The 23,880-nt window shown below is 47.0% G+C and overlaps 4 protein-coding genes across 8 annotated transcripts; 2 read left to right on the top strand and 2 right to left on the bottom strand.

Annotated features, from left to right (window-relative positions):
* Positions 1-98: 98 nt before the first annotated feature.
* Positions 99-16,829, bottom strand: drongo (Arf GTPase activating protein drongo). 4 transcript variants are annotated; one of them, XM_070276663.1, is made up of 6 exons: positions 15,656-16,829; positions 2,797-3,611; positions 1,971-2,498; positions 1,613-1,849; positions 1,215-1,543; positions 99-1,110 (listed from the first exon to the last, which is right to left on the bottom strand). In XM_070276663.1, the coding sequence occupies exons 1-6, from the start codon at positions 15,823-15,825 to the stop codon at positions 1,072-1,074; spliced, it is 2,118 nt and encodes a 705-aa protein (XP_070132764.1). In that variant the 5' UTR covers positions 15,826-16,829; the 3' UTR covers positions 99-1,071. The 4 variants fall into 4 exon arrangements, with proteins under 4 accessions (XP_070132764.1, XP_017107139.2, XP_070132765.1 ...); XM_017251650.3 differs by having other exon boundaries at positions 1,613-1,798; XM_070276664.1 differs by lacking the exon at positions 15,656-16,829 and adding an exon at positions 8,649-8,789.
* Positions 16,830-16,953: 124 nt separating this feature from the next.
* Positions 16,954-18,276, bottom strand: LOC108132296 (WW domain-binding protein 4). Its single transcript, XM_017251658.3, has 4 exons — positions 18,166-18,276; positions 18,035-18,107; positions 17,257-17,981; positions 16,954-17,196 (listed from the first exon to the last, which is right to left on the bottom strand). Coding segments are annotated over exons 1-4 (1,017 nt in total). The 5' UTR covers positions 18,168-18,276; the 3' UTR covers positions 16,954-16,979.
* A 217-nt stretch (positions 18,277-18,493) lies between these two features.
* On the top strand, positions 18,494-20,184 carry kraken (serine hydrolase like 2 kraken). Of its 2 annotated transcripts, XM_070276666.1 has the most exons (4): positions 18,494-18,512; positions 18,590-18,714; positions 18,937-19,035; positions 19,157-20,184. In XM_070276666.1, the coding sequence occupies exons 2-4, from the start codon at positions 18,657-18,659 to the stop codon at positions 19,993-19,995; spliced, it is 996 nt and encodes a 331-aa protein (XP_070132767.1). In that variant the 5' UTR covers positions 18,494-18,512; positions 18,590-18,656; the 3' UTR covers positions 19,996-20,184. The 2 variants fall into 2 exon arrangements, with proteins under 2 accessions (XP_070132767.1, XP_017107043.2); XM_017251554.3 differs by lacking the exon at positions 18,494-18,512 and having other exon boundaries at positions 18,528-18,714.
* A 902-nt stretch (positions 20,185-21,086) lies between these two features.
* Positions 21,087-21,838, top strand: LOC108132269 (uncharacterized). Its single transcript, XM_017251599.3, has 3 exons — positions 21,087-21,251; positions 21,314-21,437; positions 21,488-21,838. Exons 1-3 carry the CDS (start codon positions 21,178-21,180, stop codon positions 21,716-21,718), a joined length of 429 nt encoding a protein of 142 aa, XP_017107088.2. The 5' UTR covers positions 21,087-21,177; the 3' UTR covers positions 21,719-21,838.
* Positions 21,839-23,880: the final 2,042 nt, after the last annotated feature.

Here is a 23,880-nt window from a genome sequence, read left to right as displayed (position 1 = left end):
ATGCCACTAATGTTAGGTATACAAGCTAGTTATATCCAAAAGTACTACAACAATCACTGGGGAAGAACTATTATGGCAATAATAAGAAGACAAACAACTTCAGCTTATTTGTTTTTATTGAAATTCCATAGTTTTTAAATAAAGTTAAGGCTTCGATAATGTTTGACACGTTAAGGCTAAAAATGGAAAAACTCTTGCTTCTTATCTGGACATGTGAGCGGTGAGTCGAGTCATGGATTTGGGGGCGATGGATGGATGGGCTTACGATCGGACAGAATATGTACAGACATCCGACGATGTGGTGGTGGGTGGGCAACCAAGGTTGAGCAATCTGCACGTACATACGAGTGTTTAGCACATTGATTAGCAATGAAAACAAGAAGCAATTCATTAGGTACAAAAGCATATTGTATATATCTGTATCTGTGTATCTATATCCGTATATAGTAGTAGTACGTTATATCATATAGTTTATAATCTTATTAAGGCCACACAATCAATAACTGACAGAGTTCTTATCCGCAAAACAGGTGCTAATAGGGACAAACACGGAACGAGGACGAGGACAAGCACAAACAAAAATGTATGTATCATGGGAGTCCAGCTGGGTCAGCTGCATCCAGCTCGGGCCACTAGGTTAGTAGTTCGAGTTTTGGGAGTGTGTGTGGGCTTAGTACAAGAAGAGAGTTCTAGGGGAGCACGGCATATACATTTATCCGCATCCGTTAACATTAGAATAGAGTTACCATTATAAAAGAATATATCGACGCCACCCATCCGCGCACTACTACTGTTCGTCAAGAGCCGGCTGGAACGGCACGGAGCGGCACGGAGCTTGCGGCGTGTACATATTCGGGTTATGTACACGGAGTACAGTGCTCTCCGGCGTGTATTATGTATATAGATTAATGCTATTGTTCGTTAAATGGACTAATTTCGGTTCGGTTCCCTCGCAGCGCCTCCTCCGGGCGGGGAGGAGGAGAACGGTAGGCCTCCATCCGAATCCGCTTTTTGTTCGCTGGCTCAGCGCCTCAGCCACTCGGCGAGGGGCGAATTGTTCCGCGTCGGGTCTCATAAAAATGGATTGTTGGTGTTCATGGCGCCGCTGGCCTGGAAAGCAGGAGAAGGTGTTTTTATGTTTAAGGACTTTGTGTATTTTGGACAAACATGAATTAGGTGAAAGCTGGATCCGCACCCTCAACCATCATACTCACTGCAAAGGGATTGTTGGCCATCACCGGAGCCGGCTGCATGCTGCCGAAGCCACATCCATTGGGCAGGCCCTGCGACATGGCGAACCCGTTGTTGTTAAAATTAAAGAAACTCGTCTGGGACTGAGGCTGATGCTGCTGCTGCTGGAGAAGATGGCCCATCTGGAGGCCGTTCGGGGGCTGCTGGGGACTGCTGCCGTAGGCATTTGGTATGAGCGTCAACTGGCCGTAGAGATTCTGTTGCTGCTGCTGCTGCTGGAATGGATTCACCACGTGGCTGCTGAGCTGCTGCTGGCCCTTGAAGGGATTTGGATTGTTGTTGAGGATGGCGGCTGTGTAGAACAAAGGATCCAATTAGCGAGTACTTGGGGGAAGGAGGATTCTCGTCGTGAAGGACTTACCGCTGCCGAAAGCATCTTGGATTCCGTTGCCATTAGTGGGCGTGGGCGCCTCCGAGCTGGTCTCGCTGGCCTTTAGCTCCCGCAGCTGCTCGTCGAGGTCCTTGAGAGCGGCATATCGATCCTCGCTAGGTGCCATGCTGCCGTTCTTCGGCGGACTAGTCGCGTGGCCGTTCTGTAAAGGTGCACCTGGAAAATTCCCAACACATCCAACAGTTAGTACGTGGGCTTGGGAGTGTCCTGCAGGGATTAGGATTAACAAAAACCAAAAAAACACAGCAACTGGAATACGAAAACGAGCCAAACGCAACCAAAACAGAAACAGAAACTCAACTCAACTGAAGGCAACCGAAAAACTTACTCCAAGTAAAGGAATCATGGAAATTGGCATTTAGGACATTCGACTCTTCGTCCTCCGCCCGGGGAGCCTCTTCTGGCGCGTGGTTCGAGATCGAGCTGAACAACAGATACGAGTAGGAGGCGGAGGAGAGCGGCTGCTCCTGGACGTGTTGTGGCTGCTGCGGCTCTTGGTTGAGGAGGTAGGGCAGGAAGGGATTCGAGGGCGACAGGGGCAACGCGGGCGCTTCTCCAAAGCTGGAGGAGCTTGTGGGAGTGCTTTGGAAAAAGGAGTAGTTGGAATCTTGCTCTTCCGGCTCCACCTGCATCTCCTCCTGCCAGAAGTTCCACGCCAACTCTGGCTCCTCCCGCACGGTGGCCAGTGGCGAGGCTACTGAAGAAACTGGAAGCGAAACAGCACCTGGAGCTGGAGCTGAAGCTGGCACTGGAGGCGGACTTGAGACCTGAGGCGGCGGCGACTCGTCCCAATCGTCGAAGGGATCGTGGAAGCCGCGCCTGCTCCAATCGCTGACCCAATTGTGAATAGTTGGAGCTGGGATCAGCCGGAAAACAAAGAGATTAGAGATCTGCTCAAAGGAGGCCTCCACAGCGGAGGGTGCTCGAAGAGGCCAGGCACTAGAGAAGCTGCAGGATCTTGAGGAAGCCAAAGCCTAAGCCATTGCGTTCAAGCAGAAGGTGCGGGAGCAAGTGAAGCATATGCTCTGTGGTGTTGGGATTAGGTCTTGATGTGTTGATGAAAAAATCTCAAAAGAATGATGGAATAAAGTGTCCTGTGTGTCCTGTGTTTCTGAACTTAAAGGATAACCAGGGACTCCTCCAACCGGACTCACCTCCTGCATTGAAGATGGGAGCATGATCAAAGTCCGCAAAGTTCTCCGATCCCTGGTGTCCATTCCCATTAAGGAGCTGCTGCTGTTGCTGCTGCTGCTGCTGGAGATGGGCCGCCCGCAGAGGCTGCACCTTGGCATACCCGTTGCTGGAGCCCACGGACGACACCGAGGACACAGCCGGCGATCCCGCCGAGCGCGCCGAGGTGGCATCGAATATGGTGGCCGAGCCAAAGTCGGCCACGAAATCCGAATCCCCGCCGAAGCCGTTGCTGGCACAGCTGCTCGTGTCCGAGAGGGCGCCTGTGGACGTGGACCCGGCGCTGTTGAGACTGCTCAGGCCACCGGTCAGCCCGAAGGCGTCGTGGTTGTTGTTGCTGCTGCTGTGATTGTGGTGGTGGTGGTGGTGGGTCGGCCTGCTGATGGACGCCGAGCTGCCGGAGGAGGAGTTGGAGGAGTGGGACATCTTCTGCAGGCCGTTCGCCGTGGTGCGCTGGGACGCCGGGGGCGTCAGATGGATGCTGGCGTATCCGTTGTGGTGGCCGTTCTGTTGCACTTGAGGCGCCGACTTGAGGTTCACCGCATTGGCCAGCGACTTGAGGGGACTGGCCGGCTCCAGGTAGTACCGCTTCCGCTCGTACTTGTCGATCATCAGCTCGCGGTGCTCCTGCTGGTGGACGGCCCGCTTGGGATCCCACAGACCCAGCCAGGTCTTGGCGCACAGCTCGTTGCCGTGTGTCCGCAGGAAGTCGATCTCGTCCTGGGTGAATGTGGCCATGGAAATGGATTTCACACGATGTGGTGGCGTCAGGCCTCGTCTGTAAAAGAAAAGGATTGTTGTAATAGAAGTCTAATCTTGGGTCTTGGGGGTTCTTGAGGCTTCCCACAAAGTAATTTATTTCTATTATGGAAATTGCTCAAGATTTCCCCCAAATCTGTCCCCCATTCCTCCACGAGTCAGCCGAGTCAGGTGGTGGTTCTTTGACCCACTTGGGTCCGGAATGGCCCGTCAAATGGCCGTTCAATTTTGGTTAATTGCGCAAATGAATTGCGCTGGCCTTGGGGCCAGTAGTGGAAGCAATTGGAGCACTTGGAGTGGCCAGAATGGCACGGAAAATGAAACCCATAAAGTAAACCGAGGGCGGGTATTGGGTGCTGGGTGCTGGGAGGGAGAGCTAGTGCCAGTGGAGAGTTTTCCAGCAAATTCGCTTCGCAACGACGGCTAATTTCGGTTTTTCACGAATTTCCCGAACGAAACGAGCACACGAACATCAGAAAACCAGTAAAGAGCCCCATAGAGCCCCCCCCCCCCCCCCAACATGGCAACATGGCAACAGCAAATAGCAGTTGCAACAACAACAACAACAACAACAGGGCCAAATATGCATGGCCAGAAGAAGAAGCAGAGCCAGAAACTGGACGTTTCACATGAACGCTCCGCTGGCTTCAGTTGGCTGGTAGCTGGTAGCTAGTAGCTGTTGTCGGTTAACTACAAGCCGGTCCGAAACGGGCCAGAACCGTCTGGTCATTACATGGATGTAACAAATAGGGAGCACTCTGAGCCAGAAATCTTAAGCAAGGTTGACTAGCTTGGGAGTGGCATGTAGAGAGCTCTTATGGCCATTGCTGGGTAATGGCATCCGAGTCCTTTGTCATCCCAGTTCCTCCGCTAATGCAATTCTGGCTCGACTTAATGCTGGAAAATTGATTCTAAAGACAAAGGAAAGCGGAGAAAAAAAGCGAAAGATGCGCCACTGAAGAGAAGAAGGAAAAACAATCAACTCTCACTTAAGTGAAGTGGAGTGGATAGACTCCTCCTCCTACTCCTCCTCCACCACCGCCTTCGCACCACCACCTTCCAAACTGTGACCACCAGAGCGGAGCAGGGTTAAAGTAAAGCAGCTGACTGAGGACTACTTCCGCCGGCGACTAAATGATCTGTGAAGCCAGAGGAAAGAGGAAGTCCGGCACCTGAGCAACAGGCAGTGGTGCACAGTGGAAAATGAGCCTCATGCCTCTGACTGTGATTGGAAATGGTAACCTTATTAGGTTGTTACCTCACCTTCCATGACCCCGATATCTCACCAAGTGGCCTTCCGACTCTACTCCGAGCTCTAATCCTATTATTTTTCAGTGAGCATTGCTAACACCACTCAAGTGGCAACCAAAGTGGCCACATCCACAGCGAGCACGCACGGACTGAGATTAAGACACCCATTGGCGGGGAGGGGAGGGGAGGGGTGTGGCATTGCAACTGCAGTGGCAGCTGCGAGTGGAGAAACAAAAATAAAAATAAAACCAAGACAGAATGCGCCATGTGGCAGCCAGTGGCAGCGTGGCGGCTATTTTTGAAATCCAGCGCCACTGCGGAGAAAGTGAAAGTTGGCCGCCGCCGCAGCAGTGGCACTAGTAGTGGCTAGTGGCATTAGAGGCACTTACTCACCAGCCCCGCCCATCGTTTACGGCAGCAGTGCAAATGACTGCAAATTTCCACCAGCTGAGGCCTTTGTTGGGGCGATGTGGGAAGTGGCAGGTGCAGAGACAGCCCCCATTTAACGAGGTTCTTGGAAAGAGACCCCTAATGAATATTCCATGTGTTTCTTTAACATGGATCATCTATTTGGCTGGAAAACAGTTGGCATCTTAGCATTTCAGTGATAATTGTAGATACAAAGATACATTCATTCTCAGATACACTCATCGATGGAAGTCTCAGAGACAATGGGAATGGGAGAATGCATTGCAATGCTAATTGGGAGTCGACACAGCGGCTCTGAAACCTGAAACTGTGTCACACCTGGGAGGTCATTAGGGGGAGATCTACAGAGCACCTTGCTTAAACCCTAAAGATTAAAAACTGCCTTTTAAAATGTACATATTTGTAATAATTTGTTGGGTGGGTGAGCCATTCGAAGCGAAGTTGGAGGTGACCTTAGCCATAAAGTAGAGTCCAAAAGGTTACATTCATTATTTGTTTAAAAAGTAAGAACAGTAAACGATTTTATGAGCAGAGGGTTAAGTGGTGCTGGTGGTGACACATCCCCCTGGGTCCACCCCCTATCCTCCACTTCTGGGAATTTCCACACAGCCTCCGCCTAAGCCACCGGATGGATGGATCCGACGCCATCGGAGATCCCCAGATCTGAGATCTCTGTTTCGGTTTCGGTTTCGGATTCGGTTTCGCTTCGTGCTTGGCACAAGTGGATACAACGAAAAATTAAAGCAAACAGATACAGATACATCCAGAGACTGTAGACTGTAATGCAGATAAACAAAAAGCTTAGCTTACAATCACAGCCAAACAGCCACACATACTGGCGATTTCCTTGCTCAAAAGTGCAAAACTTGTTTTTTGCGCATTTTGCGCACTCAGCGTGAAAAAAACGACTCCCCTCCAGCCTCAGTCTCGGTCTCTAACAAAAGCAAAAGTAAAACTCGTTAGAAACAAAACCTAAAGTACAAAATTAGAGGCAAAATCAAACAAAGTCGCACTGGGAGTCGAACCTACCGCATGACGTTTCGATGGGAGACCCAAGCTCCGGCTAAGGTCTCTGGCTCTGACAACTTCGACAGCTCCATGAAGTGTTGGAGGAAAAAAAACAAGTAGCGAAAGATGACGAAAATAGCAACAGATACAGATACAAAACACGACAAACTGCAAACTAAAATACGACAGTAGATAAATAACACCTTATGGCACATATGAGCATTTGAACTTTTGGTTTCTGGTTTGGATAGGTAGCTTTGGTGGCTATGGATGAATAGATCAATGCTCTGAAGCTGCTTTAAAGAGATGTCTAGGAATGTACATATTTTGTTTAAAAATATAGAAATATATTCATATACATTTAGTACTCTGTTTATAGAATTATCAATAATATTTCCTTGCTCGTTGGTGGGTGAATTATGAAGTGTAAACACACTCACGATTGAGATCTGTTGTTTTTCAAATAGTACGTATTTTAGTCATACCTCTAGTATACCCTTTCCGAGAGGTATTTGCATATTTAAATGCAAAATACAAAATACAAATACACGAAAGAGAAACACAATTTGAAACTGAAAAAAAACAACGACAACGTCCACGCAATTCCTGAATTTTTCCCCTCATGAGTCACGGGTTCCAAGTAAGAGCCACTATGGGCGTTATGGGGGTTCGCAGTTCCACAATATCGTATATATATCTGGAGAAGGGGGTCATCCACTCACTCTAAAGTCGAGAAAAGCAATTAGTCAATTTCGGAAGAACCCCAGACTTCAGAGGGGTTGGGGACCGCCAAGACCTTGCCAGAGAAAGAGCTCGATGCTGAGGCCATTGGAACAGCCACTACTGTTATTCCATCTGTCCAGTTAGGGCCACTCCTAGTGCTAATTTCATTTCAGTGCCCCACTCTCTCAACACACCACTTTCTAAGGTCACTATCTGGACCAGTTTTGAGGCTTGGAGACCGCTTACGAAATCCTCTGAAATGGCTCGCTTTTTTCGACAATCAATAATATCAATATCACAGTCAGTTCGAGTTGAAATCAATTGTCTGGAACGGAATTCGTAAATAAAAACAATTGAATATTTAAGAAGATTTAAGTGGAGTACCAGTACAATTTATAAAAATTGGACAATATTTAATTGTTTTTTGATTTTTATTTTTCAACAGACTTGTAGAGAATGGATCTAGGAACCTTTAAAGGTATTCCGTGCATGGTTCGGATGGATATTGACCGAGATATGGCCTTTTCTATGGCCACTGCTACTTCCTATTTTTTAAAGGAGGTTCACCAAAAAAATTGATAAAAAATCCAAGAAAAAATTGGGATTTGGGATTCTTATGCCATTTTAGGAAGGATCTTTCTACGAATTATTAAGGTATTCTGCATAAGGATCGGCTGGATACCGACCGAGATATGACCTTTGCGGGGCATCATATTGTTACTCCCACTGCGTGTACCCTTTTTGCAAAGGGGGGCCACCACAAAAATTTAGAAAAAATCTAAATAAAAATTGTTTTTAAGTAAAATATCTCATAGAGAATCGTTCTATGAATCATTTAAGCAGTTTTGGTTAAGTATCGGATGGATATCGACCAAGATTTGATGCCACACCACTTTTATTTATATTCCAAGAAAGGTCCACCAGAAAAATTTTAAAAAAATCTGAAGCAATATTTGTTTTAGGGTTTGGATGCAGTTATTTGGAGAATCGATCTATGAATCATTTAATCAGTTTCGATTAAAAATCGGATGGATATCGACCGAGATATGGAGCGTCATAATGTCACTCCCACTGTTTCTACCCATTTTCAAAGATGGTAGACCAGAAAAAGGGACTAAAATCCAAAACAAGTTTTTTCTGGAATTGTAATGCAGGAGCATTGAGGAGCATCCATATACAAATATTTTGAGCTATTCCACACAAGAATCAGATGAATATCGACCGAGATTTGGGCTTCGCGAGGCGTCATATTGTAAGAGCCCACTATTTCGCCCCATTTTTTAAAGAGGGTGCTCCAAAATATTTACCAAAAAAAATTCGAAAAACAAAATGTGAGTAATTTTTAAGCAGTTTTGTGGAGCAAAGATCTACGAGTTATTTAAGGTACTCCATCCAAGGATCGGATGAACTTTGATCAAGTTATGGTCTCCATTTCAAACAACTTCAGATTCTCCAGAAGATCCAGATCCTTAGAAAACAATACAAGGTAAACCTTTCGTTTAAAATTAGTTTAAAATTTCACTAAATTCACTATCACTATCTATGAAGCTTTTAACCTCAACTAGATCTTCTGGCAAATAATTTTTAACACAAAACACCATAATTTCTTCAAAGAATTTAAATCTTTATCCTTTCCGCGACTTACAGCTCTGGAACTGAGTACTGAGTCTACTGAGTAATCCTAATCCGGGGAGCACTGTTTAGATTGCGACTGTCTGCTTCTGGCAGATGAGCGGTGACTGGCGACGAGCTGGAAACGCGACTGTCGCCAGACCCAGACCCGCCGGAAAGGTCCGGCGTAATGCGTATCAGACAGAATGCGGATGACAAGTGCGATGATAAGTGGGAGTCAAGGGGCCGACGGTCTAGGAATGCCAATTCCCCCGAACTGGTCGCCATCCAAGGGGGTGGCTGGAGTCACGCCCCTTAAGCGCACCCTCGATAATTGCGATCCGCGATCTGCAATCGAAGCTCATCTGCAATTAGGGAACTAATTAAGTGGCTTTGTCTTCCAGCTGCTGAGCTGGGTCTTTGTCTGGTCTTGGTTCTTGGTTCTTGGTTCCATTGTTCGTGGCTGAAATGAAACTCCAGAAAGCGCCATAAAGCACGCTCCGAGCTGCGATATTTCCGTTGATATTGACCTCCAGAATATGGCAGAGTGGCATCGATGAATCAACAGCCCAGCGAGGTGATGAATCGGGGGTCTTTGTGGGCGGCTTACATTTATGTCTTGGGGCTACTCTCGGCGAGCTGGAAATCAAGCTGGAACACTTGCTGACAGCCGGAGGCTTCTCCAGAACTATAAATACCACACACGGTTTCAATTTCAAACCGCAGCCAAGTGACATACAAGGCAAGATCCCGAGCATTGTAATTTGCATATACAGTGGAACCTCCCTTGAGAGAACCTTCCTAATCCAGTAATTATACAAAACCGATGCGTAGAAGCCGATCTGCTTCCGCTTCCTATATGGAAGGGGCAGCTACTAACCCGAGAAACCATCCCACAAACAACCTTAATCTCTAAACTAATCATTGAATATCAGCCTGGATAGGAGCCCACTGTAGTCAAGAGGTGCCCAGTATCTGTTTGGCAAATAAATGAAAATTGCGACAGCTTTGGTTTTGTTTTCTCAGCTCTTCCCCGGTAGAAACTAAATAACTGACCTCCACGACTCGGCAAACACTCTAAGTGAGCCAAGGCTCCGGGCCAAAGTCGAACGGAAGGCAAAAGTCCGGACTAGGCACGTTCTCTCCTCCCCCGATCCCACACACGGTCAAGAGCTCTCGGGGAAATTGGAGCTCAAGGTCGCCCCCGGAACCCAGAACGGGGGGAGGGAAACCTCAACCAAGCTCCGATAAAGCCGCAGACACTGATCCCCGCTCGGCTCTGGAACTCGGGAGCTCTCACGGCCCAGCTCGCTCATTCATAATGCGGTTCCCAGCCAAGCAACCAAGTGGAGCTAAGAACTGGAATGGCCGGGAGCTGCAGCCGGGGGCTGAGCCGCCACTTTTTGCGCTGACCCACTCTGAAAAAAAGAGCTGACCCACTCTAAATACTGCATGTTGTCCAGCTGTGGAGCATTTTAATAACAAAACTAAACACCACTGGAAACATTTCCAACAGACGTTGCAGTTTTTACTTCCCCCCATACCCCCTCTTGGTGTGGCGTTACTCAATTAGGCCAGGCCATGCCATGCTATGCCAGATGGAAAGAGAATCCCACGCATTCCGATTCCAATTCCCGTTCTCGCCCCATCTTGTGTGGGCGGCGGAGCAACGGGTCCACAACGGCCTATCCATGCAAGTGCCACAGTGTCGTCAGTGCACTGAGAGAAACTATATGTCTCTGCAACTATATATCTCTGATATTTGGATTAGTGCTGGCCTGTGTCAATTTTGGCGCAGAGTCGTCGCCTCTTGGCGTGTCGCAATATAAATTAAACGCGGCAGTCCTCGAGGGGTTGGACGCAGAGGACACAGGCCAGAGGACGGAGGACAGAGGACGGAGGACTCGTGAATATTTTAATAATGCCACCGTCTGAGCCAAAGCTGCAAATTGCCCAAAGAGCCTTGAGCTTATTTGGTGGCCGTGGATGGCGATGGCGAATGAAAAATGCAAAGAGGACCTCCGGATCTGCCATTGAGCCGTACATTGGGCCAGAAAGATGGCTCGGACAAAGCCGTGTGGGCAGTTGGATTACGACATCGCCTGCTACAGTGGTTGGTTTTAACCAAAAAGTGGATAATTTTCCTTTAAAATTGATGACTAATTTCCAGAAATTTCTCAGAAAACAAAGACTTTTCATTTATGGAAGCTAAAAGATACAGAATTTGTATCTTGAACTTGTATCTTGTATCTTATAGCTCCTCCAGAGAAAGATATTCAATCTGTTCCACTGTGCCTGCTGACGGCAGGACATTGCCCAGAGGCAATCGACGACCCAGCAGGCTCCAAAAGGCCTCCCAATAGCGGGGCCAAGCAGGGAAACCATAAATCTCTGTGTGGGCAGGCGCCTTCTTCGCTCCGTTCTCAGAGGCCTCCTTCTCTTGGGAGGCGCTCTTAATTGGCCTCTCCAGCTGTTACGGGCGCCGGGGGAATGGCAACCGGGGACCCAAACTAGAGCATCCCATTGGCATTGCACTCGCACCCGTCGCCGGAGGAGGAGAAGGAGGAGGAGAGTCGAGTCGAGTCGGAGAATGTAGAATCGAGAGCCGTTTGCGCCTCTGCATTATTAATAGAATTGAAATCTCTATTTCAAGGCAAACGCCAAAACAACTGGGTGGGGGTAGGGGATGGGTGGTAGGTGATGGGGGTCTTGGCCAAGCAGAGTGGGGGTGGGGGGAGGGGAAGCAAAAGCTAAACAAAGGAACGAATGGCAATTACAACAACGACACCTTTTATGCGGCTGTCTGGGAGTGTGTGAGTGTGCGAGTGAATCAAAACTGCGCAGTAATTGGTGGCCCGCCCAACTGCCCGCCCCCTCCTATCGCCCACTCTCCCTATCTCAATCCCCCCAAAGCCCCCCGTGCGCCTCTTTATAAGCTATTCAAAAACATTTCCTCAAACATTTCATTTTATTTGTATTTTATTTGTGTATTTTAGCAGGCGACTCGCTGGGAATTCCAAGTTTTTGCAAGATAGTGGTTCTATATGTTGCGAATTATTATTATTTCAAACAATATTTTCGATAAAGCACTTTCTAATACTCTATTTCTATATGGTATATTCAAATATTCCTTTTCTCAAATATTTTAGATGATTTTTATATGCCTTTATGTTGGAAAATTTGTATATACAATGTATATTATACATACTTTATACTATATATACTTGAGTTCTTACTTAAAACTATGTAGTCTCATAGTTTTATGAGATAAAACTTTCAAAATATTCTTAAATTGATTCCAAAACCTTTCCCTCAAACTTTTGATTTGATTTTTATATCTTTTTATGCCAGAAAGTAGAGATCTCTCTAAGAAAAATGATATGTTTTTATAAAAACATGGATAGTGGTTCTATAAGTTGGAGAGTATTAAAAAGCCATTGTTTTCCAATGCATTTTTTTTAATATAACGCTGAAAAAACTTAATCATCGATTTAAAAAAACATTTTCTTAAATATTTTATTTGTTCTTCATATTATTTTTCCTAATTCTCAGTTCTCACTGAGAACTAGAAGTTTTTGAAAGAATATGTATTATATAATCTAGCTATAAACGGGAAAGTAAATGGTCTACAAGGCCTATTGTTGATATATTGCAGACTATATCAAATTTATCAATTCTTCAAAACAATATACATATTCAAAAACCCATTCCTCAAATGCCTTTTTTTATTTTTAAAGGTCTTTCTGAATTATTAGTTTATTAAGAATATGAATAGTGGTTTTATAAGTTAGAAAGTATCGTTTACAACACATATTTTAAACATAAAACCCTCACCAGATACTCAAAAATGTATTTCAAAGATCTTTCCTCTCGAAAGTATACGTTTTATAAACCATATTGTTTATAGAGCCTTTCCAAACTACTCAAAAATCTACGCAAAAAATGTTTATTATGTTTTAATGTGCCTTTATGCCTGAAACTGTAATTCTCACTAAAAACTAAACTATTATTCTATAATAAGGATATAATATATAATTTATTCTATAATTTGATCTATAATGATAGTAAGATCTATAATATACGTATATGTATCGAAAGTATATGTTTTATAAAAAATCTATGAAACTTATTTTAATTTGATTTTTATATGGAATTTATATATTTTATGTAGAAGAAACTAGACTTCTAACTGGCAAGACTTATAACTTTGGAAAAGAATATGCTTTATAAAGCCAAGAGTCGGAAGGTTTCCGTATTCCGAACCATCTGGGAGTGCCATGCCCCCGTCTACTCTGTTTTTGGGAGCTTATTTATATTTAATTGCTCTTAGGCTGTGCTGGCTGTTGGCTTTTGGTTTTCTTTTCTTTTTGGTTTATTCGTTTGTTGTTTTGGCCTTTTCGTGGCGCAGAGAAAGAAACACAGCTGACACCGCACGGTGAAAGTGGGCCCCTTCTCCCACCACCCACCTCCGATTCTCTGCCCCTTCCGGGGGACTGTCAAACGCAGGCATGTTTATGCTGTTTCATAATCGAAAATTTACATACCGAGTCACCGAGAAAGATAGAGAGCTGGGAGAAAGGTTGGGACGTGCTTTGAGCTCTTTTTTCTTTCGAGCCAGTTGGCCCAGTTCGAGTGCAACTGCAGCGCCGGCGAGGAGGCTGGTGGGGTGGGCGACAGAGGTGCGGGTCCACAGTTCACATGCCTGCTGACGCATATGTACTCGTATGTGCCTCTTGGTGCCTCAACCCAGATACGAAAAGCCCCCAAACACCACACTCTCCAGCGAATTTTTAAAAAACAAACTTTGAAAAACAACAGGAAATGGCACATTGTAAAAATTTTATCAATTTCTAGGAATTAAAAAAACAGTTTTATTTAAAAAGATTATAAGAATAAGAGTTCCTATAATATATATTAGTAATAACAGGTTTAAAACCCATTAGAAACTAAATATTTGGAGGTAATGAGCTGTCACCTTAGCCCCCATATGATACTTCTGGATTAGAATACTGAAACTGCCAAGAATTAGTGGCCTAAGAACCATATTACACTGCCCATGGCTGTAGAGAACCTGGGTACGCGTCGGGAATGATGATGACGAAGCCGCCTTGTCTGGGAAAGTGGCTCATCGTTCCATGGTACATGGTACATGCTCCCAATACTGGCTGCTTTCGCCTTATCTAATCAACAAGTTTCTTGACTTTTATGAGCCAAGCAAGCTTTGAACCCTGCTGCTTGCCAAGGGGGCCAAAGCCAAAGCCGCAACAGCAGCAGCAGCAGCCACTTTATACTGACTCACAACCACATCCAAGACCTTAAAGACCGAAAGAGCAGATGGCGGCAACTGCTGCTTGATTGAGGTGCAACAATTTGTCTGCAATTGGAGGCACTGCGGCAGTGGCAGCGACTGCCCGAAAATACACACAACCATGCCAGCCAAAGCTGTTGGACGGGTTTCCCCCCTCCACGGCAACTTCCTCCATTAACTGGCCGGCCGGTCTGCAGCGGATTCCATGCCTCACATGCGGGGGGAGGGAGGTCGGGACTGAACATGCACAGCAATTTCGTCTTGGACTCCAGAGTCCGGGAGGAGTGGGTTTCATTGGCATTCCCTGCACTCCGCCATTGCAGTCTGAAGTCGCATTTCAGTCGCAGGCAGCCAGGAAGTTCGTTGTCGCCTGGAGTCTCCCCTGCTCCTTCACCACCTCCTCCTCCGAGACAAAGCCCTGTAATAGCCTACATCGAGAGAAAGAAATGTCTTGGTCCTCAAGAAGTCGTTCCTCAATGGTTGGCAGGTCTGCGATGTTTCTCCCAGTGCCCTTGTCCTCTGTCCCCGGCATTTATGCGGCTTTTCATTTACATGCCAACCCCTGGCTCGGTTCCCTTGGCAGTTGGCAACAATGATTGAGGATACGACACGAAGGAATGGGAATGAGTCACCGCCCGAGCAGCTGGGGAGTGGGTTCTCTGCAGTTGGCCACTTGCAGCTAGGTTCTCCGATAGATGGAATCAAAGCTAGCCCGCATGCTGTCCAATTGACAGCACTGGAGTGCCCGAACTGGGCCGTGGGAGACTACTGGGTTCTGGACCTGAGCCAGGCGGAAGTTTAAGAGCAATCATGTAATGTGCTTGATCCGGAAATGCGTAAATCAAATCAAACAGAAGCGGAGGAGTCGGAGTATGACCCCGATTCCGTAACGACGCCAATTTGGCAAATTACTCGAAAGGGGTTGTCCTTGGCTTGGTGTGGGGGTGGCAGACAACTGGCAACTGCCACCTACCAACTACCAACACGAATAGAAAGCGCCACCGGCAGAGACAAAACAATTTTGTTTGTCCAAAAGTGGCAGCCGCAATTGAAAGTTTTTGTCTTTGATTTGCATTTCGAAAAGGAAAGGAAACCAAATTGTGCGAAATTGTTCGAAATTGTTCGAAATTGCTTTCGCTTTCACACAAAATAATGGGGATGGGGAGACGGGATCGGATCGAGCGGAAATTATCGGTCACTCCACTCGCCGGCCACTCGCCTTCGATCGAATATCGACGTCCGGACAAGTTCAAATGGTCGGGGTTGCGAACCAAAGATAAGGCAACGACTCCCTCCTCAAGATTGGTTCGGAGTGAGATATTTTTGTAAAAATTTAAATCTATTTATAAGCCATTAAGGAGCAATGACATGAATCGATACTATCGAAGTTGATAAGCCTGGGGATGATATCGAAAAAATATCAATATCGAAGGTATCGTTGTAATCAAATATCGATGTTTTTACACCTCTAAGGGATATAGCCATCACTATCAGGTGTACTGTTATAATTCCATTGTTGATAGAGCATGACTAATAGAGGGAACTACCTACCTACCAGTATTTCTCAATGAAATAGGTCTCTTGGTTGTCTTTGGAATATCTGAGGTAAGAAATACTGAACCTGACCGAAGGTAGGCCGAGACTGACTAGACCTCCTAGACCGTCTGTAATTCGCAGAAACTATGCATTCTTTAGGGATTAGGGTTTCGGGAAAATTCCATCGAACTACTTACAGAACTCCGGAGCAGCGGGTGCAGACAAAGGAGCCGATCGTCATGTTCACGTAGGTCGGTCCCTTCTGGCCGCAGTCGAAGCACTGCCGGTTACCCCCCGTCCCGCTGGTGACCAGCTCGCGCAGGGCGAGCAGGTACTTGTCGTCCTGCTTCTTTCGCGCCACCGCCATGCTAGTTTCTAGTCCTTCCTTGATCGCTGTTTCCTGCCTGGCGGCTTCCGGCTGGCTGGCTGGTATTGTTGTTGTTGTTGCTGGTGCTGGTCCTGCGATCGCGATCAGGGGCTTGACGGAGGGTCCGCTGCTACCTGCTCTCTCCTCCTCGGTCTCCGGCTCCTCCTCTTCCTCTTCGTCGGCTAGCTGTTCGGTATCCGAGGGCAGCAACTCCTGGGGCGGAGGATGAGGACGGGAGTGGGGGTGGGACGTCCGCTCGGCTGCGTAGGGCGCAAAGGGGGCGACGGCGGAGCGGTACGAGGAGGCAGCGTGGGGCGCGGAGCTGTTGTAAACGTAGACGAACTGAATGTTGATGGATTTTTGGGGTCGCGCTTCAAACGATCGGATCGGATGCTATCCGTAATTCAAACTGACGTAACTCTCTGCTAGTTTCTCTGGCCTGGCCTGGCCTGGCTCGTCTTTTTACGCAACTTTCGGCTTGACCTTTCCTCTCCTTGCCTGCCCTCCTTCTCCGCTTTCTGTCACACACGCACGCACACACCACTCACTACTCACAGCACAGCACAACAGCAACAAACAAGTGTGTGTGTTTGCGAGTGTGTTTACTTTGCTGGAATACGGCAACAAACAATTTTTCTCGAGAGCTTCTGTTATTGTTTACTTTTTCATGCCCCGTACACTTTGCATTTTAGCGAACGCGGACAGCAGCGAGCGGAGCAGATGCCTCTTATTTAGCTTTAATTCAATTTATTTGCACTATTCTCGGCTGCACTTGCTTATGCGGCTGCGGTCGCTATATTCTGATGCGGGTTGAGGAGGCTTCGACGCTGCGCCAGCACTCGTCACTAGGCTGCTGACCCTTCTGGTTTGTTTTTAACGGAAAACGAATCGAAACGAAAACAGCAACGCGAAACACGAAACGCGAAGAGCAGCCAACAGAAAACGCGAATCCGAAATTCCGACGCTCCAACTCAACGGCTCGAAAACTCAACTTGGTGTGACCAGGTGGTGCGAGCATACAATTCCAGGTCGCAGGCCAGATAGCGCCTCAAAATCCCACACGATACTTGCTAGGGATGAGATAGTTCAAAGTTTGGAGTTCAAACATTTTGAATATTTTTCTAAAGATTACTTTATTTTTAACTATGTAGCTTTCAATCGTCTACCCTTTGACGGCTATTTCCCTTTTTGATAAACTTTCTTTTGAAAGTGGCGGGGGCACTGGAGGCAGCCTCCTCGTCCAGACCCGATATGGTCTTCTCCTTGAAGCGCTTTACAGGTGGCTCGGCTTCGGAAGGAGCAGAAATCACTGGAGCAGTATTGTAGTAGTCTGTTTGGGGCAGCTGCCAGTCGATGGGGGCCTCAGGAGGTCTACAAAAAGAGATACATCTAAATAACGCGAACACGATATTCCCGATTGGGGATTCTTACTTGACTTCCACGGTCTGCCACTGACCGATCTCCTTGGTGGCCGCTTCCTCCTCGGTCTTGAATGTCTGTCGCTTCTCCTCCTTTTGCTTCTTCTCCTTGGGATTCTCTGGCTTACGGAAAGCTTTCATTCGCTCCCGATTTACCCGTGCCACTTCCTCGTCAGCGTTCTCGCGAAACCGCAGGGATTCCTGTTCCTGGGAGATTTGCTGCTGGTCCATGGCCAGCTGGTTGATCCGCTCATACTCCTCGTAGGAGAGAAATCCCTCTTTGGGTTTCTCCCACACAGATTCGTTTGTCTTGACGTTCCAGTAGTAGGTGTGGCCCTCATCTGATTTTCCTTCCACCCACAGGGACGCATCAGGTGCAGTGGCATCGGTCCCCACCTTTCCCACGGTAACTCTTCTGTTGTCCTCCTCCTCATCTGAGTCTCCTTCCAGCCGCATGGGATCTACCTGACGAGATCTGCCGGCGGAATGGGAACTCGCAGAGCTACTCGAGGCGCCGGCCGTGGCCCTCATCACAGTGCTTATGGAGCGGGCGGTCATGTCCCCGCGAGCGTGGACATCCTGAGCGTACGACTTCATGGCTGCCTCCTCCATTTTTCGGATCTCGGCATCCATCTTCTGGCGCTCCCTCTCGGATTTCTCGCTGCTGCGGCTGATGTCTGTGATCCTCTTGGCCACATTCATTTTGTGCCGTTTGCCACTTTCGTGGAAGGCGATGCTCTGAATTTATTCTTTGTTATAAACGATTTCTTATCATTGGGGGATCCACTTACCGCCTTGTTGTCGCTCAACCAGCATTTGCAAAAGTCGCAGAACTTGCGTTCATTGGATTTCCAGTACTCCGTCCTGGAAGGTTGATGAAATATTAGTTTAAAAAAGGAATGTTTTCAAATATAATACTTACATTTTGAATAATTGGTTGAATCTAAAAGAAACTAAAGAATTGTGTTTACAAATGTAATCAAAACAATCGCGTCGACTAGAGTTGTCACCTGTCTTTGATCAAAGACAGTGCTGCCAACTCTTTTTTCAAGCCAAAATAGGGTTTTTATTTTTTACGAACCAAATATTAAACAAATAAAATAAATTCAATTATTTAATAATTAATTATTGTGTAGTGTCTGTAATAAAGATCACATATTTTACGGAAAAGTACTCCTTCAATCTTTAAGATACTTTCAGCTAGTTTCCTCCACATTGGCAACTCTATCGTCAGCTGACAACATTCTCCGATAGGTAATCATAGGTCAGGTAAGCAAAAGTTGGCAAATTTTTGTTATTCGCTCTCCACCACTCGTCCGAAGCACTTAGGCCTGTCCGCTCCACAGAAACCAGCCGCAATCGCACCTCGGAACCGTAAACGCTACTCTCCGCACCCAGATTCGCATCTTAGCCATGGCCCAGGCACGCGTTGCGACAACTATAACCACGGCACTATCTGCGCCAATGACAAGTGAGTAAGCTGGTCCGGAGGAGGGCATGGTCGTTGGCCAGCAAATCTGCGCGCGTTTCGCACCCAGGTCCGAAGTCTCGGCTCGCTCTTCGTCTGTAGCACCTCGGCACGCCGCCGCGACGTCTCACCCGCCAGACGGCGATTTCACCAGACTTTGTTTCGTCACCTGCAGTCGCAATCGGTGATTTTGTTTCTCGCTTACGATGTCCGCTACTATTTCAGATGGCCAGGTGAATTTGGACATGGAGGCGAATCTGAAGCGGCTGGGCGAGAACAGCTGGGAGGAGTTCTCCATCGACGTTCCCTGGGGCACCGTAGAGGGTGAGTCACACGCCAGACATGGTCTTATCTCTCCGCAAGGCGGCATGCGATCAGACCATTCATGAATACCTGACGTGATTCCAATGTGACGCAGTTGATAATCGATTTTCCCTCGTTTCAGGAAAGTGGTGGGGTTCCCGCAACAGGCAGCCCATCATCGCGCTGCACGGCTGGCAAGACAATTGTGGGAGTTTCGACAGGCTGTGCCCGTTGCTTCCCGCCGATGTCTCCGTACTGGCGATTGATCTTCCGGGCCATGGAAAGTCATCCCACTATCCGCAGGGCATGCAGTACTTCATCTTCTGGGACGGAATCTGCCTGATCCGCAGGATAGTTCGTAAATACAACTGGAAGGACGTCACCCTGCTGGGTCACTCGCTTGGCGGAGCCCTGACCTTTATGTACGCGGCCAGTTTCCCGGACGAAGTCTACAAGCTAATAAACATCGACATCGCTGGCCCCACGGTTCGGGGAGTCAAAAGGATGGCGGAAGGAACGGGAAAGGCGCTGGATAAGTTCTTAGACTACGAGACGCTGCCGGAGAGCAAGCAGCCCTGTTACTCCTACGACGAGATGATTAAGCTCGTTTTGGACGCCTACGATGGCTCTGTGGACGAGGCTTCCGTTCGGGTTCTTATGAACCGCGGCATGCGGCACAACCCCAGCAGGGACGGTTACCTCTTCTCACGGGACCTGCGCCTCAAGATCAGTCTGCTGGGCATGTTCACTGCAGAACAGACGCTGGCCTACGCCAAGCAGATTCGCTGCAAGGTTCTTAACATCCGTGGCACTCCTGGAATGAAGTTCGAGACTCCTCAGGTCTACGCTGATGTGATTGCCACTTTGAAGGAACGCGCCTCCAAGGTGGTGTACGTGGAGGTGCCCGGCACCCATCACCTGCATCTGGTCACCCCCGAAAGAGTGGCCCCGCACATCAACCAGTTCCTGCTGGATCATTAAGTAGAACATTTAAGTAGGAGGCTAGATAGAGATACTGTATGTAGATAGCTTTTATATATGTATATGGACGGATGTATTCACCGTGTGCAACGGTGTGCAGTGATCAAAGGTATATGCCCGATTTGCGCGGATCTAAATGTTATGGTAAATGTGCCCTTCGCATTCAATAAACACAAATAACTTAAGCGATGAGCAAAGTGTTTTTGTTTTCTGTCAGTAAACTCGTTTTTTTTTTTGATGGCTTATTGTAAAAGTTATCTGAATCTCCAGGTTGGACTTTGGTCGGGACGGGAACAAATCACTTTTTTTGACAAACCCAACAGTTGTTGAAAGTCATCATTATAATTGCAAAATGAAAGCAAACATTTGTTTGTATATTTATTATTACTTGTTATCACCAGACTTGAATTGGCCAATACTATAGGGTTTGAAGCCTCTATTCGCTAAATTGCTAATCTTATTCCCAGAATAATTATAAAAGCCCTTGAAATCGTAAAAAAAAATATCAAAAAAGTCCCTCGGAAAGTCCTTATCACTTGCACTCCCCTAGATATAATACCGGAAAGGTTTACCCACAAGATATCATTTTAATAAATCTAAGATGTCTAGAATACTAGGGTCGCACTGCGTAGGTTCGACTGTCCGAGAGCGGATATTAACTTATAGGCAAGTATTATCTGAGTATCTGATTCAATTTAATAAAGTAAATTAGAAGCTTGGTAAGGGTAGTGTAATATGTATTACGGCAGGTTCATTTAAACCGTGGCAGAGCAAGGCTTTCAGATTCTTTTTTAAATAAATAATAAGCTATTAACTTATTTTGGTTACTTTTACGAGGTTTTTAAATATTTTTACTTTCTTTATGCAAAAAAAACATTCTTAGAGTTTTTATTTTATCCAGTAATGTTTAACCATTTCTCGCTAACTTGGCTAAAACACAATATGTTTAGACACGCTTTGCATACTTTTGGGCTATATTACAATCTTTCAAGGTTATAGAAAAGACATGGGAGCTCAAGGGTTAAATATGATCGTTTTTCAACACTCTGGCAACTCTGGCTATTGTTCAAATTTCGCTTTCAGTCTGGTAACATTTTGAGCCCCCAACAAAATACCGTTGCCCGGCAACTCATTTGTGTGTGTTTACTATTTTATTTACAATTCCTGTGGCAAGGACGCACAATGGATCTGATCAAGGAGATAAACGACAAATACTTGGCCCTCGAGGCCGAAATCGACCAAAAGCTGGAGAAGGTGTATGTATTTATAAATTAATAAAAGTTTCAATAAATTAAAAACGCGATAAATAAATCTATAGACAAGCTGAGGAACTAAAGTTGGAACTCCAAACCGAAAGACTAGCGGAAACATCCCTCCATCCACCTGCTCCCAAAGTTTTATCCTACGAAGAGGCTCTGTTGAGGAACAGCAATACCTTAAAAGTAGGTTAGAAATCCTCTACCAAAACATTTAATTAAACACTTCCTTTTAGGCCTTAGATATAGCCAAGGCCCGGCTGAGATCCCGCTCCACCTACTCCCCGGTAGAGAAACTCCTTCAACAGGCCCTAGAAAACTACAGAAAGGAGCTTGAGGGTCTCCAGGAGGAGAAGGACGAGCCCAACAACGAGGAGGACGAGGAGGATGGCAACCTGTACGACTTGGTCATGCAGAATGTAATCGAGGCCAAAAAGCAGCAGCAGCCGCAGACCTCAGATCTATAGGTTATTTCTTTGGAACTCCCCTGCCAGGCATGGCTAACTGATATAGATGACATATATAACCCGTATTGTGTGTCTCGGTTACCAAGCTGAATAAACACAGTCCAAATGTACACACGCACACATGACCGGGCTGGAAATTGAGTTGAGAACTGAGAACGGGAATGCCGAAGAAAAATGGGGTGTACGTTCGCTTTTTCTGTTCCCACTCCAAACACCGATCGGACCAGAGCAAACAGTGGGTGGGGTGAAGGGTCCTTGGCACCACCACAATGTTGCCCTGTCCAATCACTCAAATGCTCGAACGATGTTGATGTTCACCTTCTCCGTTATCACACGACGGAGTATCTCCCAAGGAGAGGAGGTGTCTGCCATCCGCGTAACATCAGAGCAAACACATTTACCTAATTAGTCGGCCATATAACATTGCCTGGACATCCCCAAATCGTCTCTAAGAAGTCGGGGCAACCAACTCTGGTAATAAATCAATTAACGACACTCCGGATCGTGCGAAACATCAAAGAGAATGATGACTCTTCTCGCCTTGTTCGCTGCCCGTTGATAAGGTGCTCGAAGCCGGCGGGAGACAATGCCGAATGTGGCAGGTGTGGGGGGGTTGACACTTGAGGGACAGGCCACACTCTGGGGCACGAGGGCAGTGACAGCCAGGTCTTATCTTTATGGAACCTCTGTGAGGAACCCAAACCATAATTACTCGCACAACTAGGGAAGTAATAAAGGTTTTCATATTCATTGAATGGCATATTGTAGCCTGAATAGAGCTACTACTGGGGTAACCCCGTGTGTTGGGTTGCACCCACTCCGGCAGCCACTTTTCCTGATAATGACAGCCACGACAGAATCTATTGAGACAAATTGTATGGCCACATTTCCACTACCATTTCCATTACATTTTCTTTTCGGTCTGTGGCTACGTCGACAGTCGTGTTTAATGGCCAATACAAACACGCCAGGCACACACACACACACCCACACACACAGAGACACACTCACCGCCGAGAGTCAGGTGCTCGGGTCTGCTATCTGAAAAATATTAGCCACTTTTGCTCCACATTTATGCGTTCAATATTTCATATTGTTTTCGGGTTCGGCTCTCCCTGTCACACAGCCATATACTACCATGGAGTCTATGGAGCCGGAGGGCCGAGAGAGTGCGAGAGGGTCTTCCTCCTTCGCACCTGAGCAGGTGAGATATGGACGGCGATCGTCGACTTCGTGGGCCCTGCCATCGAGAGCTGACGTTTTAAACTTCCCCGTCAAATCCGACGATTCAGTTACGTTCCGAGACGCGACAAGTGCATATAGTAGTGCCTCCCAAGAGCCCACTCTCGAGCTCCCACTCACATTATCCCTCCGATCAGTGCCTACGTGTAACCAAAGTTGGTGGAGCTCCCAAAGACACCCCACGGAAACGAGGGGCAGCGAATTACTTGGGCCAAGGGAATGCAAACTGTGATCGCAATGCTAGAAGTTTGTTCGTTTGGCTTAAGTTATTTTCATGTCCGTTGCAAACGCCACGTGGTGGAGATCGCCCCAGACCCAAGCCGATATCCTCGAGGAAGTGTTCCAGCCATGACATAAAGTGGAACCAATCCAATTACTTGGGCACGTCATCAGCCAGAGTAGGTGAGGATCGGCGACAAATCTGAACACCTGAATCGGGGAAACACAAACACACTCGATAAAGTTGATCAGAAATGGCTCTGTCTGCGGAGCGAATGGGGATCGGATCGGCCTGATAAACCAAAACTGACTCTCCTCTCGCCCCAAAAAGACGCCACCTGAGGTAGTGAACCAGGTACCCAGCAATCATGCCGGCTGATTACCGATCGCTGCCATATTCGGCTTCCGTTTGGCATTCGCTCGGCGGTTCTGGGTTCGGACCCGTGTTCGGAGTCGGAGTCGGAATCGGGAATCGAGAAACGGGAGGCCGTAAAGCCATTATCATTATATTGCTTGTACGATTTGCGGATCCGACGTCGCCAGTCCCCCGACCGTAAAATCTGATTTCTGTAGACGTGTCGTCGTTCGCCACAAACGGATTCGATATGGTTGGGGAAAATGACTTGGGAACGAGATAAGACCCCGGCGAGAAAATAGAAGAGAATCACCAACTTACAGGTGGGGTGGGACCTAGCTGGTGG

This window comes from Drosophila bipectinata, chromosome 2L (genome assembly GCF_030179905.1).
Source record: "Drosophila bipectinata strain 14024-0381.07 chromosome 2L, DbipHiC1v2, whole genome shotgun sequence".
Lineage (NCBI taxonomy): Eukaryota > Metazoa > Arthropoda > Insecta > Diptera > Drosophilidae > Drosophila > Drosophila bipectinata.
The sequence above is the reverse complement of the archived record's forward strand: the minus strand, read 5'-3'. Positions and strand labels throughout refer to the sequence as shown.